The following is a 17,621-nucleotide window of genomic DNA, read 5'->3' as shown; positions in this document are numbered from 1 at the left end:
TTCTGTTACAGAGAATATGGTACTTCGGATGGAGAGGTGTGAGGTGTGGAAGCAATTGTGGGGTAGGGACTCAAAAGTGTATCAGGATTGCGCATTTAAACACGTAAAATCTATTTAGAAGAGCTGCCTTCCTTAAACCACTAGAGCATTTCTTTCAGATCTTTTTTATTGAGGTACCCTTGGCACATAACATTTGTGTTGCAGAAATTCGGTATCATTTTCTTCTTCCTCCACTTTCCCACCCTGGCTGATCTTAGTCTGGGGCTTAGGGAGTCTACCTTTTCCAATTGTCGGAAAAATAAGAAAATTTCTGAAGCTACGTGTTAATTCTCTATAAAGACATCATGTGAATGTGTTTATGAAAATATTTGTTGAAAATAAGATTTTGCCCTGGCGTACTTTTCATTCTTTGAACTTGAAAATTTAAGGCCAAGATACTTAATTTGATTATTCTTAATTTAAAATGTTACAGTGAGTTGGATTATTATTGTAAGAGAAGAAAAGGTAAAAATTCCCTGCTTCCTGCTTGCCTGCCCTAAGCCAAGGAGAAATATGGGAAATAAAATGCTTTATGTGATACATAACATATACATGTCTATATCTACATTTAGAACTTGTTTCAATTCCTTGGCACTTAGAACAGTGTTGTTTAGAGATCAGTTTCACATTACAGATTCAAGTAGTTTCTTTTTTAAGGGATACAAGATAATTGGGACAATTACAAAAGTCCCCCTGTATTCCATCAAAGTGACTGGTGTAGTCCTAGGCCCTTATCAGCTGTGGAGTAGAATGTTTGGTTCATAGGCAGTGGTATTCCAGCCTGATGGTGGATGGTGTTCTTCCTACTTTAAATACTCTGCTAGCCTGGGTTGAGGGTTGTTTCCCTCACTTCCAGGACCTTTTTGAGAGAAAGGGAGAAAAATACACTGCCCTCAAGACATTTTTTTCACACCTGTTCCCAAAATGGCCTAGCGAGCCCACTTTTGTGATTTAATAAGCTATATGTTAGAGTCTTTCGTAAGATCTCAGGCTGGGAGGGATATTGTAAAATTGCCCTGATATTAAAGCCTAGCACACTGAGAGCCAGGCAGAGAAGTGAAGCGACTTGAGTTTTTCGTTTTAACCGCATCCCCACTTTTCTTCCCTTCCCTTCCACCTTTCCTTTTTTCTTGTGGAGAGAGGGCTCAGGACTGAAGGGAAAGCTTCTCTCAAAGTAAGGAAGATGCTGACCTCTTCGTTCCCTTTGGTCTCCCTGGAGAAAAGTCTCTCCTGGTTGTCAAAGAGGCAGGACTGGCAGGAGATCCCACAAGCTACAACGTCTAGAACTTGACAGGGATAACAGTAGGAATACTTGCTTTTCATCTTTCATGATCACCTCCTTTCCCTTTATGCACTCCTTACATTTGTACTCCCCAAAGTGGCTTTCATAATGTTAGTAACAGGCCACAGTTCTAGAACTCATTTGGTTCGGTAAGCAAGCACTGGGTATGTCATTCCATGAGAATTTATATAGTGATGGGTTATCACGGCCTTCTTGGAGTTTCTGAACTTCACTTTTCCAAAGTTGAGTCCAGTACCTGTTTGGGTTGCGCTGTTCTCCTTCCTGTGTCTTTGCTTGACAGCGTTAGCTGTCATTCTCCATTCTCTTTGCCTGCAGAACAATTTGTTGAGAAGTCCTCCTGTGCCCAGCCCCTGGGTGAACTGACCAGCCTGGATGCTCACGGGGAGTTTGCCGGTGGTGGCAGCAGTGGCAGCCCCTCCTCCTCCTCTCTGTGTACTGAGCCGCTGATCCCCACCACCCCCATCATCCCCAGTGAGGAAATGGCCAAAATTGCCTGCAGCCTGGAGACGAAGGAGCTCTGGGACAAATTCCACGAGCTGGGAACAGAGATGATCATCACCAAGTCGGGCAGGTAGCGATCCGTGGTGGCGGTGGGGCGCTTGGTGTGTAAGGGGTACAAGGATGACAGTGGCGCCCCGGGTGGCCTCGGGTGTTCGCTGGAGCTGGGTGAAACCCCACTGGTCCAGAGCACCGAGAGGAAGCGTCCCTTAAGGAGGGCTTCTTTCTATCAACTTGCTTTTGGAAAGAGCTGCGAGACAGACTTCTGAGCATTTATTTGCTTTCTCAGGATCTGGCCATGGAAAACCCCATGGTGGCCGTGGCCTTGATGAGAGGGATGTGGGGACCAGTGATCTGCCATCTGGGAGGGCTTTGGGGTGGCGAGTTGGCATCTGGAGGGAAGCAGGAATCTTGCTGGGGGTGTAGGGCAGGCTGCTGGGTGCTTCGAGGGAGGCAAGTAGCTTCCCTTTTATTGGCCTCAATTTGCAAAAGCTGCCAGTTCCCATTAAAAACTAAAATTAAAACCTGCACAGAGGAATGAAATTTGAAACTCACACTGTGTAGGATGGAGTGCTGGTGCGGCGGCCCCCTTGGTGCCTTAGTGAGGCAGGCATGGTGTAGTGCATGGGGGTGCAGGTGGCTCCCCAGGCCTGGGACAAAGACTCTAAAGGTCAGTGGCCTGCAGCCCTGGTCACTCCGGCTCTGTAGACTCTGGGAAATACCCGCAGGGTCTCCCGAACCCAACCTGCCCTAGATTTCTGTGGCTGAACCGAGTTTTCTCCCTGCAACCCTAGAGGGTTGGGAGACTGGGTCTGCTCCAGAGACTTTGGTCTGGGGGAGTCTGACACGTTTGATAATACAGCATACGGATTTTCCCTACTCGAAGACCTTCCAGTATTAAAAAGCAAAACAAAACTTTTCACGCAGCAAAGGGGACTTCTATGATGGTGACACCTAAAATTATGTAGGTGTGGGAGAAGGAGGGTCTCAGTACTCAAGTCTCTGTGGAAACAAAAAGGGTGTGAGGGTCAGTGGGGAGGGAGTAGGACCTCGCCCTTTTATTCAGTGACTCATTAGCCTCCAGGAAGGAGCTCCAGCGGATTCTCTTTGTCTCCTTGTGTCAGGAGGATGTTTCCCACCATTCGAGTATCCTTTTCTGGCGTGGATCCTGAGGCCAAGTACATAGTCCTGATGGACATCGTCCCCGTGGACAACAAGAGGTACCGCTACGCCTACCACCGGTCTTCCTGGCTGGTGGCTGGCAAGGCAGACCCACCACTGCCAGCCAGGTTTGTGCCTCCAGATTTTCGGGCAGAGCAAATGCAGTGCATATGAACCCTGAGAGCAGAATGTGTCTGGCTGGTTGAATTTTAAGCAGTTCTGTTTTTACAGTGGTGAGCTCTGGTAGAGAGCATTCCCAGCCCAGAGGACTGACTACAAAATATCTGAGAAAGGCGGAGTTTGTGCACAGACGGAAAGTCATCTTTAATTGTTTCTTTTTTTGTAATTCATTTTCAAGCTTTCCTAATTTCAGTTAGAATATTCATAAGAGATCCAAACCTATTTCATATGGCACGCATCATTTCTAGCTGGCTACTTAACACCAGACTGAATAAACCTACCGCTGAAGTGGTTGCCCTAACATCCTTTTGAGAAGAGTGCATTTTAGTAAAGTGGTTGTTCGTAGTAAGTACTTCTTAGTAATATGGTAACATCTGCACACAATAAACATCATTTTGGTGAAATGCATTTGTTTTTGACCAGTAAGGGACTCAGAAATTTTATGTAAGAAAAGCAAACTCTTTTTTACCCCTTCTCCATAATAAGTTCAGTGGGTGGATGTAATTCAACAACAGGTTAATATTATTTTATGCAAAACATTACTCAATACGTTAGGGATCATATATGTTTATTTTTGTGCTGTTCATTGGTAATGTTTTTGAAGGAGAACTCTGTTTAAAAAATCACATGCTGCTTTTTATTGTTGCTGCTTTGCCCAAATTAGCCTTCTAAGGCGGAGGGGGGGGGGCGGGGAAAGCATATATTAGCTTATGCAAATAGTAATAGCTGAAGTTATAGGAATCTAACTGAATACTTTAATACGAGCAAAGGATATTAGCGGACTTTACAGTTAGGGTTCTAAAGCCAAGCCTTGCTGATTTTAAGTTGTTTTATGATTACCTAATTTTTGTAGTTTGTTGGAAGTTCCTATCAGAATGAATAATTTATTTACATGTACAGACTTAGGAACTCTGAAGTTTGGTTGATTCTTTGTAAGTATCTAATCTGGAGTTTTAATCAAGGCACAGAACCAACACAATTTACACATACTAGTTCAGATGGAATATTAAGCTTACTTAGTCACTGATCACATTATTGAGCTTACGGGATGCTAAATACACTGGAGAAAAGATTACAAGAAGCCTCTCAGAGTTTTCCATTCCCACAGGAGACTAGGAAGGACATCTTCCCAACCCTTCCAAATCAGTATATTAAATAACATACTAAATAGCAGGCCTAAGACATTTTACAAAAATGTTACACCCATTTTTTTTTAAATAGAGCAAGATTCACTGTCTTATAGTTGGTACTAAAATGATTATATTAATTTTCTTTACTCTTTACCATTAAAGAGCTGATTCTTACTACTCTCAAGCTTACTTCCACACTTTACAAAATCTTTTTAAATGAGAGACAGAGAGAGAGAGAGTTTTAGCAGTATTCTAACCATTTTTACAATCAAATCTTCTTTTTTTCTCTCCCCAAAGTCTTTCCTCTAAGAAGTTAATCCCTCTTATTTAGCATCTGTTTTCTTCCTATCTAAAGGTATGAGGAGCTGGTGCAGGCCAGCAGGACTTTGGAAATATGACATGCCTTGTTTATGTTACTAATCTGTTCTGGTTGGAGAAGGAAAGCACGTACCAATACACTATCTTAACTGAAGCATGTTTAAGCTATTGCTGGAATTTTAAGTCCTGGGGGACTTGAGAGAGGAGGGGCTTCCTGTATGCTTTTTTTCATTCATCTTCAGTATATTTATACTGATATTAAATAAAAGTGTTTGGTGTGTTATAGGATAGAAATATTCTACCAATTTTAAACAAATATTCTTTATTATTATTAAAACAAATAGTGCTGTGTTGCATAACTCCGTAAGGGAAAGGTGAGGAACATGGGAGGTGATAATTTTTGTATTAATGGTAGAAGTTCCTTGTGGTTCTTATTCCTTGAAACATATTGTTTCAGACCAAAGTTTACCAGTCAGTTGTTCCTAACCAGAAGAAATAATACTGGACAGTATCATTTGATCTCCACAATGGCAAGATATATACATTATCTAAAGTAACGTTATCTTTTCTTTTTTTAAAAAATAATGTCATATTTTCATAGAGGACCTTTTGTTGTCTTTAAAGCAATTGATATTTAAATAAGTTAGTCTTTATTATTGTGAAGACCCATGTTGAATTGATAAAGAAGGAACATTTCATGAACTTCTAGGACTTTAAATATTTTTGAACCTTTTTTGGTGGGGTAGGTAGGATGTGGTGCTGGCCCGTAAACAACTTTATATAGTGATAGCCTTGGAGGGGTATACTTGAAACGTTATCATTAAGGAATATACTTCGATTGAAAGGCATTTTTAAACACTCCTCCAAAACCAACAGACAGACAAACATACACTGAAAGCCTTTAAAGTTCTTATATGGGTCTAGTAAGAATTTCTAATGCTGTTAGTCTTTTTTGTGCTTTGCTTCTGGCGGGCTTTCACATTTCAGTACGGCTACCTAATTCTTCTCTTAGTCCTGTTTGTGACAAAGCATGACATAGACTTCTGGTTTCGTTTCTTTTCTTTTCTTTTCTTTTCTTTTCTTTTCTTTTCTTTTCTTTTCTTTTCTTTGTTTCTTTCTTTATTTTCTTTCTTTCTTTCTTTCTTTCTTTCTTTCTTTCTTTCTTTCTTTCTTTCTTTCTTTCAAAGAAACACTGCAAGGACATGTTTTGTGATTTTTTTTTTCCCCCACTGATGTTGCCCCAACCATAATATTTATGTTTGATTAAAAATATAAAGATCCTATATAAAATTGAGATATAAATAGCCTGCTAAATGGATAAAGGGATTTGTCCTATTAAATCAGGGATACTTCCTTTTCTTCCTTGAGTTTTGTATCTCCCCTGACTTCAGACAAGCTTGTATCCAGTGGATACCAGAATTTGAATTTACAGAGTTATACTTTGTGTAATACTTTGCAGATAGAACAAATGGCCTCCATCTAACTGTGAGTTTTCTTGCACGTAGCAGCTGATAAGTGATAAATACATGGTAAATACATTTTTTTCCCATCAAAGCTTCCCCCCCCTTTAAGTTGTATATGAATAAACACATTGAATAATATGAGGTTTACCCTCATATTTTTTCACTCTCATCTAGTGCGCACTTAACTAGATAAAAGTCATAGTATTTAAGGTACTAGAAGAAATAACAGACTGTGATCTGTGAACTATTAAAAGTTAGGCAGTCCGCTGTAGTAAAATTACTTTGTCTTATATTTATTTATTTATTTTATTTATTTATTTTTTTAAATTTTTCAACATTTATTTATTTTTGGGACAGAGAGAGACAGAGCATGAACGGGGGAGGGGCAGAGAGAGAGGGAGACACAGAATCGGAAACAGGCTCCAGGCTCTGAGCCATCAGCCCAGAGCCCGACGCGGGGCTCGAACTCAGGGACCGCGAGATCGTGACCTGGCTGAAGTCGGACGCTTAACCGACTGCGCCACCCAGGCGCCCCCTTTGTCTTATATTTATAAACTTCTGCATCATCTTCAAGTTTAAATGAATGGGTTCTTTAGAATTGTTTTGTCTTTTATGTTCTTTATCCCTTCATTGTTCTTTTTACTTTTAGCAGTATTTACACTAGGAACTTGTTACAAAATTAGTATAAGCTGGTCTCTCTTTTGAAAATACCCACAACAGTAATAAGATTTTATATTTTACAGAAACAGATCAGTAGTTGATTAGATAGATGGAAAAATACTCACCTTTTACAAATGGCTAGCTGAACAGACAATAGAAAATTTATTAGGTAAAACCCCTTTTAGATCACTGGTACATAAAGAAACATGTTTAGATGTTTTAGATTTATTTTGATGTTGTTGTATTATTAAATTTGAGATTATGTGGGGCAAATAAAATTCACCAATATGAGGTTTTTGCATTCCTTTAGAATCAGAGTATTTTATGACCCACAGAGAACAGATTTTAAAAATATATTAAAGATTAACAAAATCTCTCATAATTTTCTTAGGCTGTATGTACACCCAGATTCTCCTTTTACTGGTGAGCAGCTACTCAAGCAGATGGTGTCTTTTGAAAAGGTGAAACTCACCAACAATGAACTAGATCAGCATGGCCATGTAAGTACAGTGCCTTGGATTATGTGGATTCCCTGGGATGGAATGGAGGAGTCCCTCAAAACTTCCTCTCTCTAAATCTCTTCCTCCCCTCCCTCTCCCCATCCCATCCTCCATCTGTGAGTCATTCATTGAAAACATCCATTTGTTCTTCAGGGAATTTTGTTTCCTCTTCTTAAGACATCACTTACAGGGATGCTGTGTGCCATTTCTATGCAAGAGAGTCAGGGACCTATGGCATTATGAATGTCCTAAGACTGCACCAACCAAACAAAAGGAATGTGCATTCTGGATGCTACTGTAGCCCATTCTTGGGTTAAACGTCTAGTTTCTGTCAGTGATATGTTAGATGACACAGCATAGGGGGAATAGGACGGACATCTCCCTTGGGGGTTTCCCAAAGTGTGTTTATAGACCACGTCCATGGGAGATGCAATAGGACAAAAGGGTTTTATGCCCAAATAAATTTGACGAAGGGCTCTTTACTCATTATATACCCCTGCTGTAGAGAGTCTTAGGAATATTAAGGCACAGAGAAGTCTTGAAATGAAAAACAAAACATTTGATCTTATGTCATAAGGAGTTCATCAAAATATGGAAAAAGAGAAATTTGAATTCTGGGCTCATATCAGTAATTAATAGCACAAATAGCCATTGACGCAGGGCTTTACACATTTGGTAAGACTACTTTGTAAGGAATTGTGATGTTAGTCCATGCTCTTAAATAAAGATTGACATAAAAATTGTTTTAGATTTTATGCTAAAAAAACTTTAGACTTGCATACTTCTTTTTGATAAGAATACTGGGTTTTTTGGTTTTGCCTCAATTGCCAGAAAGCACATTGGTATTTCATTGGTTGCTTCCCTGGGCTTAGATATTCTATCATTATTCTCTCTCTTACCCCTTTATTAAGGCTCTTGTTACTTCAGGTTTTAGTTTTTATTGGATCTATGTACTTTAGAAGTTTCAGAACTTTCCTCAGAAAGGATGGTTATAAGTAGATATATATTAGAGAGTTTTAGACATGGTTTCAAATTGGAAAATCAATTTCCAATGAAATTGGAAGCAAACAAATCACTTCAGACGTTGCCACCATCCATTCGCCCACAAGAGACCTTGTTTATCATGACCAAATCAGAGTAACCGGGTACTCATGAATCTGCTGTTGTGATGTTGCAAGTAGGTTAATAGGTTTCTGTTATTTTATGTATTGGAAAAGATAATTGACTTTTATCTTTAAGACTGTTGGTATAACTGTCCTTTTCTGTTTTTTTAAAAAAGATGTTTTCATTGATGGATTTTTTTTTCAGGTTAAAAATGAGGAGTATCTGAGAGACATTTTCTGTAGGCCAGATCATTCTTAATGTCATTCATATTAAAATTTCTTGGACTCCACTGAAATCTTTGCAGGGAGAAATGAAATTTTTAATGGTTCTGATATTTTCCATATGTGAAGCTTTAAGAAGCACTGTTTGAGTCTTTCCAGAAAGACTTGAGAATTCATTTTGAAATCACCTGTCCAGAATTAATATGTTCTCCTTTTAATATCAACTTCATGGGTGGGAATAGCACCAAGCTGGATTTCAGGAGCTCTGGGTTCTAGTCTGATTATGCCAAGATTAGACCTTGACAAATTGTTTAGTCTTAGATGATTGTTAATATCCATTTTAGCTTTAAAGTTTTATTATTTAATGTAACCCCTTATCACCATAAATAGTGTGTTCTGAAAACTACAAGGCAAGATTTTTAGATCCTGTGTAGTTTAGCCAAGTTCTTTGAATTAGTCCGGAAGAAGCCCTTCTTACAGATGCATTTTTAGTTTTATAACAGGAAAATTTTTTACTTCAGGGAATTTAGTTCTTCAGTGAAGCAAAGTTCACATTTCTTTTAGTGTTCCTTAACCCAATGAGATCTTGAGCAGATAGTCAAGGAGCCCTGGCTCTGAGATTCAGTCTGAGGTTGGACCCTCTCCAGCACCTTTTCCCGAAGGAAATTGACCTAGGGATGGTGTAAGTATGGGAGAAGGGACATTATTTAAAGCTTAGGGCTTTGTCCGCTGTGTATGTGTGTGTGTGTGTGGGGGGGGGTGTGGGTGTGTGTGTGTGTGTGTGTGAGAGAGAGAGAGAGAGAATGTGTGTGAAAATTATTTGTAACTTCTTATTACAACATATAATGAATGCCCAGCGTTTTTCTTATATCAGTTTTAAGAGTTTACTTTTGTCACTTTGAATTTATTCCAGTTTTTTGTTTTATTTTGTTTTGAGTTTATTCCAGTTTTATGAGTGAGCGTAAATATCTTAAACTCCTTGGAATAAATGTATTATATAAAGAGATGACTTTTTTAAAGTCTATTTCAATTCATTTGGAGCTCTCATTTGTTTTAGTTATTCCTCTTCAGGTTTGGGATCATAAAAGGATGGCATGTTCAAAATTCAATGCCAGTTAATGCCCTGTAACTTTAAGTTGGCTTATATCTCAGCACAGAGAGAGATTGATTCTATATTAGTTATCCCACAGTGACTAGTATTTAACTCTGCTAAAGTAAACCAGCAAAAATACTCATCTACCACACCCATGTTAGTCTAGAAGATGCATCAACACTGCCATGACCACACTCCTGCCACACTATTTATCACATGCCGCCCAGGAAAGTCAGGCTCTCTGCTAGGCCCTTGGGGTGAAGGGCATACAGTGTGAGCACTGTTATCCTAGGAAGGACATGCCCAATTTTGCAGATTTAGGTAGCTGTCTGAGCGGCAGTGGGGAAGATGTAGAAAATCCTTTATATATGAACGTGAATTTTGTTGCTTGGATTTCATAATGGCGAATCATTATATTTTGTTTAAAACATTCGTGAGAAATACTGCCTTGTTAATCAAGGTAGACTTATGATTTCTAAGTATTGGGCAACTTTTACTAGCTATAAAACAGAAGATGGTCATCACTGTTATTCATGTTTGGTTCATAACAGTGAGTCAGGAATCAACAAAATTGTCAGAAATACTACTATGACTACTAAGGTTTACTGAACACTTCCTATTTGCTGTGCAACTTATGAGAGTTAACATCATCTTATCCTCACCACAACCTTGTGAGATTAATAAGTTTTTGTATTTGAGAAAACAAAGTTGGAGAGGCGAGATCACTTGGCCCAAGATGAAGGAGCTAGAAAGTAACAGTTTCTGCACTCTAAGATCTAATGTCACGTAGCCTTTCTTAATTCTTTTTATTCCCCTCTACTACCATAAATAACAATCTGTCCTTCTGGAATAAAAGTTCTTACTTTAGAAAATTTAGACATACATCCTCAGTCTAACCAGACTAACAAAATATATTTCAAAGACTTGATTAAAAAAAAAAAAACAAACAAATAAACTTATCCTTTAGATGATTTTCCCCCCATCAGTTTAGAAAGGACCCTTGAAGCAACTTGTATTATTTACACTTGTTTTGGTAAAATGTGATTTCACAACTATGTTTCTGCAGCATCCTGTGAAAATGAATTGCCTTAAGAATGGAAACGGCGGGGTTGTCTGGGTGCCTCAGTCAGTTAAGCATCTGACTTTGACTCAGGTCATGATCTCAGGGTTCGTGGGTCCAAGCCCTGTGTCAGGTTCTGTGCTGACAGCTCAGAGCCTGGAGCCTGCTTCCAATTCTGTGTCTCCCTCTCTCTCTGCCCCTCCCCTGCTCATGCTCTGTCTCTGTCTCTCAAAAATAAATCAACATTAAAAAAAAAAAAAAGAGTGGAAAAGGTGGCTTCTACTCTTAAAACTTAAATTCAAAACTGTAGATTTTATGGTTCTTTCTTTGCCTCATTGCAATTTGGCCTGTTTTGCAATATAAATACTTAATATTCAGTACTTCCCATCTCTTTGTTGTAGATAATTTTGAACTCCATGCACAAGTACCAGCCGCGGGTGCACATCATTAAGAAGAAAGACCACACAGCCTCGTTGCTCAATCTGAAGTCTGAAGAATTCAGAACATTCATCTTTCCAGAGACCGTTTTCACAGCAGTCACTGCCTACCAGAACCAACTGGTGAGTTTGGCATTCACCATTTATGTCCTAAATAAGGTAAAGATTTAGGAGCTGCTTTCATTTTCGTGGAGAGAAATGAAATCCCAGAACTCAATATCGAAGTTGACTTTGGTGAATGCTATGGAGTATCAGCCCCAGGACCTCTAAGTGTGTTGAGTGACCATGGCTCAAAGTTATGATGGTCTGTATTATACCATCTTGTCTAGAATCTTTATACTCTTGGTCAGGTTGTTCACTGCCCACTCTCCCCCGCTAAACCTGCCCTATCTGCCTTCTCAAATTTTGTTCTTGAGAAAATCACCTGCTTCCTTTTTCTCCTTCTGGTAAAGCCTCATGGTGTATATATATATATATATATATATATATATATATATATATATATAAAGCCTCATGATATATATATATCATACCTCATGATATATATATATCATACCTATATAGCTATTTCTTCATAAAATTTAGAGGTTCAGTTTTTTTGCTACACTAACACACATATTCCAGCCAACTATCCAAACTACTGATATTTTAGACATTTTGTGAAGCTTATTTAGTGTAATTTAAGGTAATTCTAGTAGAATGATTTCTTTAGATAATAAACTGGAGCATGTAAACAGTATATATTTAATTAACATCAAGACATCTAATTTATAATATTGAGTTTTATACCTTTTACTCTTTGGCATATGTCACATTTCAAGCTTATGTATTTCTTCATCTATAAGGTTTAGTCCAACTCAATAAGTAATTATCAAAGTCTTAACTAAGGGCTAGGTACTGTTAGATACATTCCCGTATATTTTCTTCTTTTTTGGTCAACATAACTTTGAAGGCTGGGGGTAATAGGAACATTCTGTAGTGAGGAAGCTGAAGCTAAGAGAGGATAAGAAACTTTTCCACAGTCACAAAGGACCAAAAGTAGAATTCCTTTTGTTCTAAAAGGAACTCATTAAGTTTACTTGACAAATTTGGTTGTTTGTGGCCTCTCTAAGGTCTTTGTATCTTGCTTTTATTTGATTAGTTTCAAGATAACCAGGACTATTGCTTTCCTCTTGTTTTGATGTTGTTTTATTTTGGGTGATGAGTGAATGAGTATTTGTAAGGTGTGCCTGGTAGATGGCTCAGAGTCCAGAGTGGGATGGTCAGCCAGAGGAGGTATGGTATTAAGTCTCTCAGGAAAGAGCTGGGAGCCCGGGGAGCCCTACACAAATGAGGAAATGGGAGCCCAAAGAAGGGATGTGAGCAAAAGGCAGGAGTGGATGTGTGTCTGAAAGACATAAGCACCTATAATTTCTGTGACTGCCATTTTCCTTACCTGTAAACTGGGGCTAAGAACTACCCAGAACATCTTGACCATTGCTGTGAGGATCAAATGAGGTACTGTGTGTAAACATGCCTTGGAAATGGTAAGGCACTCTATAAATAAGGCATGTGGTTACTATTGGACTGTCTCTGGAGTGTGCAAAGAGGATCTGTCACCTTTGGGATTTTAACACATTAGTGGCATGACCTGAGCCAAAGTCAGACGCTTTAACCAACTGAGCCACCCAGGCGCCCCTTTAAAAATTTTTTTTTTAATGTTTTTATTTGTTTTAGAAGGAGAGAGAGAACATAAGCGGGGGAGAAGCAGAGAGAGAGGGAGACATAGAATTTGAAGCAGGCTCCATGCTCTAAGCTGTCAGCACAGAGCCCGATGTGGGGCTTGAACTCACGAACTGTGAGATCATGACCTGAGCCGGAGTCAGATGCTTAACCAACTGAGCCACCCAGGCACCCCTTTTTTCTATTTTTTTTTAATGTTTTCATTTATTTTTGAAGGAGAGAGAGACAGAGCATGAGTGGGGGTGAAGCAGAGAGAGAGGGAGACATAGAATTTGAAGCAGGATCGGTTATCTCTTAAGGTAACAACACGAGAGTAGATACTTTCAGAGAATGCCCAAGCTAAAGAGTTGGGTATAGAATGACGCCTACGGAGGTCTACAACTTTAGTACTGTTTCTCTGAGAATCTGAAACACTGACACCAGTGATACTAGGTTTTCTTTGAGGACACGTGTAATACGGATTTCATAGATTTGGAAAACATTCCTGAAACATTCACTTTACACACATTGAATTTGTAGCATTTGTACTATAAAACATTAGATTTGTACTACTATAAGAAACCCATTGATGTTTGAGAATCAAATAGAAACTTGTCATGGGAAAACTTCATTGCTTTTATCAGAATTCTCTGTAAAGAAAACCAAAGCAAGAATAGGTAAATTGTGGGCTTTTAGTGAAATTTGCAAACTGAAGAAAATTGAAGGGAAGTTTCTAAGAATAACACCATAGATTCAGTTTAGTAGGTGAAGGAGCAATCCTGCATAAATACTGGTAGCACCTCTCAGATCATGGTACAATGGGATAGGAGGTTTTACCTACATAATTATAATAATAACTAGTATTTGGGTACTTACTATGTGCAGGGCACCACTTAAAGTGCATTGTCCTAGTTAATCTTCACAAGGATATTATGAAATAGGAACAAACTATTTTTATGTTACATTTTACAGCTGGGAAAATTGAGGCGTGGGATTAAATAATTCATCCAAGGTGACCTTACTGCTCCCACCACAGATTTAAATCCAAGGGGTTAGACTCAAAGGTCAGTGTTCTTCACCTCTAAGCTTTAGGTGCCCGGTGTCCCCAAGAAAGCAGAACTTTATCTCCTCTCAGCTTGTGACCCTCGTGGACTCGGAGACATCCTTTTGAGAGGATTTCAACTCTTTATGTTAATTTTTTAAATTTCTTTTCAGGAAGTTCTCACTACTTACCTGCTGCATGCAGGGCACTGTTCACTCTGTAGAGCAGCTAGTGTAATGGCATAGTAATCATCCTAAACTAGCAGCTAATAGGAGCCAGACATTTTAATGACACTCTCTCATTTAATTGTTTTCCACTGAACTTCCTATTTAGAAAAATTTTCAAATACTCAACACTGGTGTTTACCCAAAGAATACAAAAATACTAATTCAAAGGGATGCATGCACCCTGATGTTTATAGCAGCATTGTCTACAATAGCCAAATTAATGGAAACAGCCCAAGTGTCCATTGACTAATGAATGGATAAAGAAGATGTTATATGTGTGTGTATATCTATATATACACATATACATTCTTTACCCATTCATCACTCGATGAATATATATGTATAAAATGGAATAAAAAGAATGAAAAGAATGAAACTTTGCCATTTGTAATGACATGGATGGAACTAGAGAGTACTATGCTAAGTGAAAGAAGTCAGTCAGAGAAAGACAAATACCATACTATTCCACTCATGTATGGAATTTAAGAAACAACAAAAACCAAGAGAGACCAACCAAGAAACAGATTCTTTTTTTTTTTATTAAAAAAAGTTTGTTTAATGTTTTTATTGATTTTTGAGACAGAGAGAGAGCATGAGCAGGGGTAAGGGCAGAGAGAGAGGGACACACAGAATCTGAAGCAGGCTCCAGGCTCTGAGCTGTCAGCATAGAGCCCGACACGGGGCTCAAATTCATGGAGTGTGAGATCATGACCTGAGCTGAAGTCAGACGCCCAACCAACTGAGTCACTCAGGCGCCCCAAAACATTGATTCTTAATTATAGAGAACAAACTGGGTGGTTACCTGAGGGGAGGTGGGTCAGGATCTGAGTTAAATAGGTGATGGGGCTTAAGGAGTGTACTTGCTGTGATGAGCCCCCGGTATTGTATGGAAATGTTGAATTACTATATCATACACTTAAAACTAATATTATACTGTATGTTAATTAAAAAAAAAAGACTAAAAAAACCCCCAAATATCCAAAAGTTAAATAAATGGTAAAATGAACCTCATGTATTCTGCACCCAGATTCAGCACTTAACATTTTGCTAAATTTGCTGGACCTCGCCTGCCCTGTTTCTCTGTATGTACTTTCCTCCTCCCTTCAATCATTTGAAACTAAGTTGAATACGTCATGATACTTTCCCTGTAAATACTTCTACAAGTATATACTGACAATAAGAATATTATTTTTGTAAGCACAGTGTCTTTATCACAGCTGAGAAAATTAATAAGAATTATTCCTTAATATCTTCTAAAATTCAGTTCATACTAAAATTTCCAGGATGGACCAACAAATTTATAATTTGTTATAAAAATTTATAATTTTTCATTTACCCCCTCTGAACTAGGATCCAACTACAGTTCATGGTTTGGGTTTATTAGTTTTAATTTAAATTAAAAAAATCTCTTTTTTTCTCAGTATCTCATTTAATTCTGACACTCGTCTCCTGGAGAAGACCCCATGAGACCCATTTTGTAGATGAAAAAAACTGAGGTTCTCCTTTTTGTTGGCATTGCAAGCCCAAGGAAATGACCATTGACAGTGTTAAGGTTTGGACAATGAATTTGTAAAATACATTAAAATAGACTGAGATACTAATAAACACACATCCTGACACTAGTTTTTCATCTTGCAAATGTTTATTTCTAATTGAGATTATAAGTGGGCTTAAAATCCATTCACCAGTTACTAGCTATCATTCACTGCATCATTAAGTATAAATATTAATGTGATTAGTATATCACTTCATTGCTAAATAACCTTTAAATAGGAGTGATTAAATTCAGAACGAATTTTTTCAATAGATCCTGCTGTGACTGAGTTTATTTCTTTACATGTACTGCTAAACCATAATTCCCATGCCATGTATATATTTGAAATTCAGGTAATAGTGGAAGATTTTAATTTGGTATACTAATAAGCCAGTTTTGTAAATGGTTCATAAACCTCACAAGACCAATAAAAATTCATGTGTTCAATAAACACATGCGGGATGAATAAATCAGTCTGGGGGTTAATGTTTTCCTTAGTCTTAAGCAATTTTCTAAAGTTATCCTTGATTCTTTCTCAAGCCTCCCCACCTCTACTGCATTTTCACAGCTATCCCATGCTTGTGTACTATTTCCCTACAGCAGATATACAATAAAGTAAATATATAGGAAATAAACACGTACTTAGGATAAGTATTAGAATTTTTTGTGCACAAAGAATAGAAAGAAGAGAGAGATTTAGAAGTTCACACTGAGGCTCACCTTTGTATCTCTTTAGATAGCACTGTTACTTTTATATCTATTAAAAGTGAAATCAGTTTTCAACAGAATTTGTGAAAAAGCTTCTCCTGTATTGTGGCTGGTAGTTTTATTTGTAAGTAATGAAAATGGGACATTTTTTGTTGTTTTTTTTTTCCCTCTAGTTTTCGTGAGGAAATGATTGCATTTCCTTATGTTATTAGATAAAACCTAAATACATTACACTTTCAACAAACTATTTTATAATTTAAGATTTAAAGGTCATACATTGTTTTTGAGCAGGCAGACCATTGCTGTAGAGTTGAAGTGTAGGTCAGGTTTCATTTTTAAAATGCCTTTGGACAGATCTTTTCCTGATAGTTGGAGAAATGGTCTCTGAGGGCCAGCTGGATTCAGAGTCCAGTGATATTACATGGAGTAGTAACCACTGGGAAAGGTCCCCTTCTCCTTGGTGCAGCTGGCTGTGTCAAAATCTGCTCTTCAGTTCTGCATACATTTATTATCTATAGATAAAGGAGATGTTAAAAGAGTGAATTTTTCTTGGTTAAGATATGCATTATGTTTGGGGTGTCTGAGGGACTTATTCGGGTAAGCATTCGACCCTTGATCTCAGCTCAGGTTTTGATCTCAGGGTCATGAGTTCAAGCCACGTAATGGGCTCTGCACTGGGCAAGAATCCTACTTACAAAAAAAGAAATGTATTCTATTAAGATAACAGGTGAAGAAACAGCAGTATATTCTGGCCTGAAGTAGTCAGCGATTTGCATAAATGCAGGCACCCACCAGACTGCAGGAAGCCTGCCCTTTAATGCTTTTCCTCACAAAATGAAAAACGCTGCTTTTAAAATTTGTTTTTAAACTGTAAACTATACCTGTAGTTTCATTTTATTTCTAATGTATTATGTTTGATCACTATTTTGGGACCCTTTTGTAGTATTACCCTTGACACGGATGATATTGTTCAACAGTGTTGGCATGTCGTGGCAGGGATTCTGTGTTAGAGAACAAATGAAATGATGTCCAGCTTAGATCACCGTCTGTAACTCAAGTCCTTTCTCTAATCAGTTCTTGGATGGTATAACTTTTTCAGTTATCACAAATTTCACAAAGGGGTATGCAACTCTATCTTCAGAAATAAATGTCTTTCAATGTAACTACTAGTTTTTATTGGAATATCCATGGAATAAAATCTATGCGTGACCTTTTAAAAATGCATGATTACCTAGAACGTTA

The 17,621-nt window shown here is 38.1% G+C and overlaps 1 protein-coding gene across 1 annotated transcript in view; it reads left to right on the top strand.

The window, feature by feature from the left end:
* TBX20 (T-box transcription factor 20) overlaps positions 1-17,621 on the top strand; it is a 60,161-nt gene that overhangs the window by 2,243 nt on the left and 40,297 nt on the right. Inside the window, exons 2-5 of the mRNA XM_045495292.1 lie at positions 1,658-1,913; positions 2,965-3,129; positions 7,144-7,252; positions 11,132-11,290. Coding sequence (XP_045351248.1) covers positions 1,658-1,913; positions 2,965-3,129; positions 7,144-7,252; positions 11,132-11,290 — 689 coding nt within the window. The remainder of the gene's footprint in view (positions 1-1,657; positions 1,914-2,964; positions 3,130-7,143; positions 7,253-11,131; positions 11,291-17,621) is intronic.

Source organism: Leopardus geoffroyi, chromosome A2 (genome assembly GCF_018350155.1).
Source record: "Leopardus geoffroyi isolate Oge1 chromosome A2, O.geoffroyi_Oge1_pat1.0, whole genome shotgun sequence".
NCBI lineage: Eukaryota > Metazoa > Chordata > Mammalia > Carnivora > Felidae > Leopardus > Leopardus geoffroyi.
The sequence above is the reverse complement of the archived record's forward strand: the minus strand, read 5'-3'. Positions and strand labels throughout refer to the sequence as shown.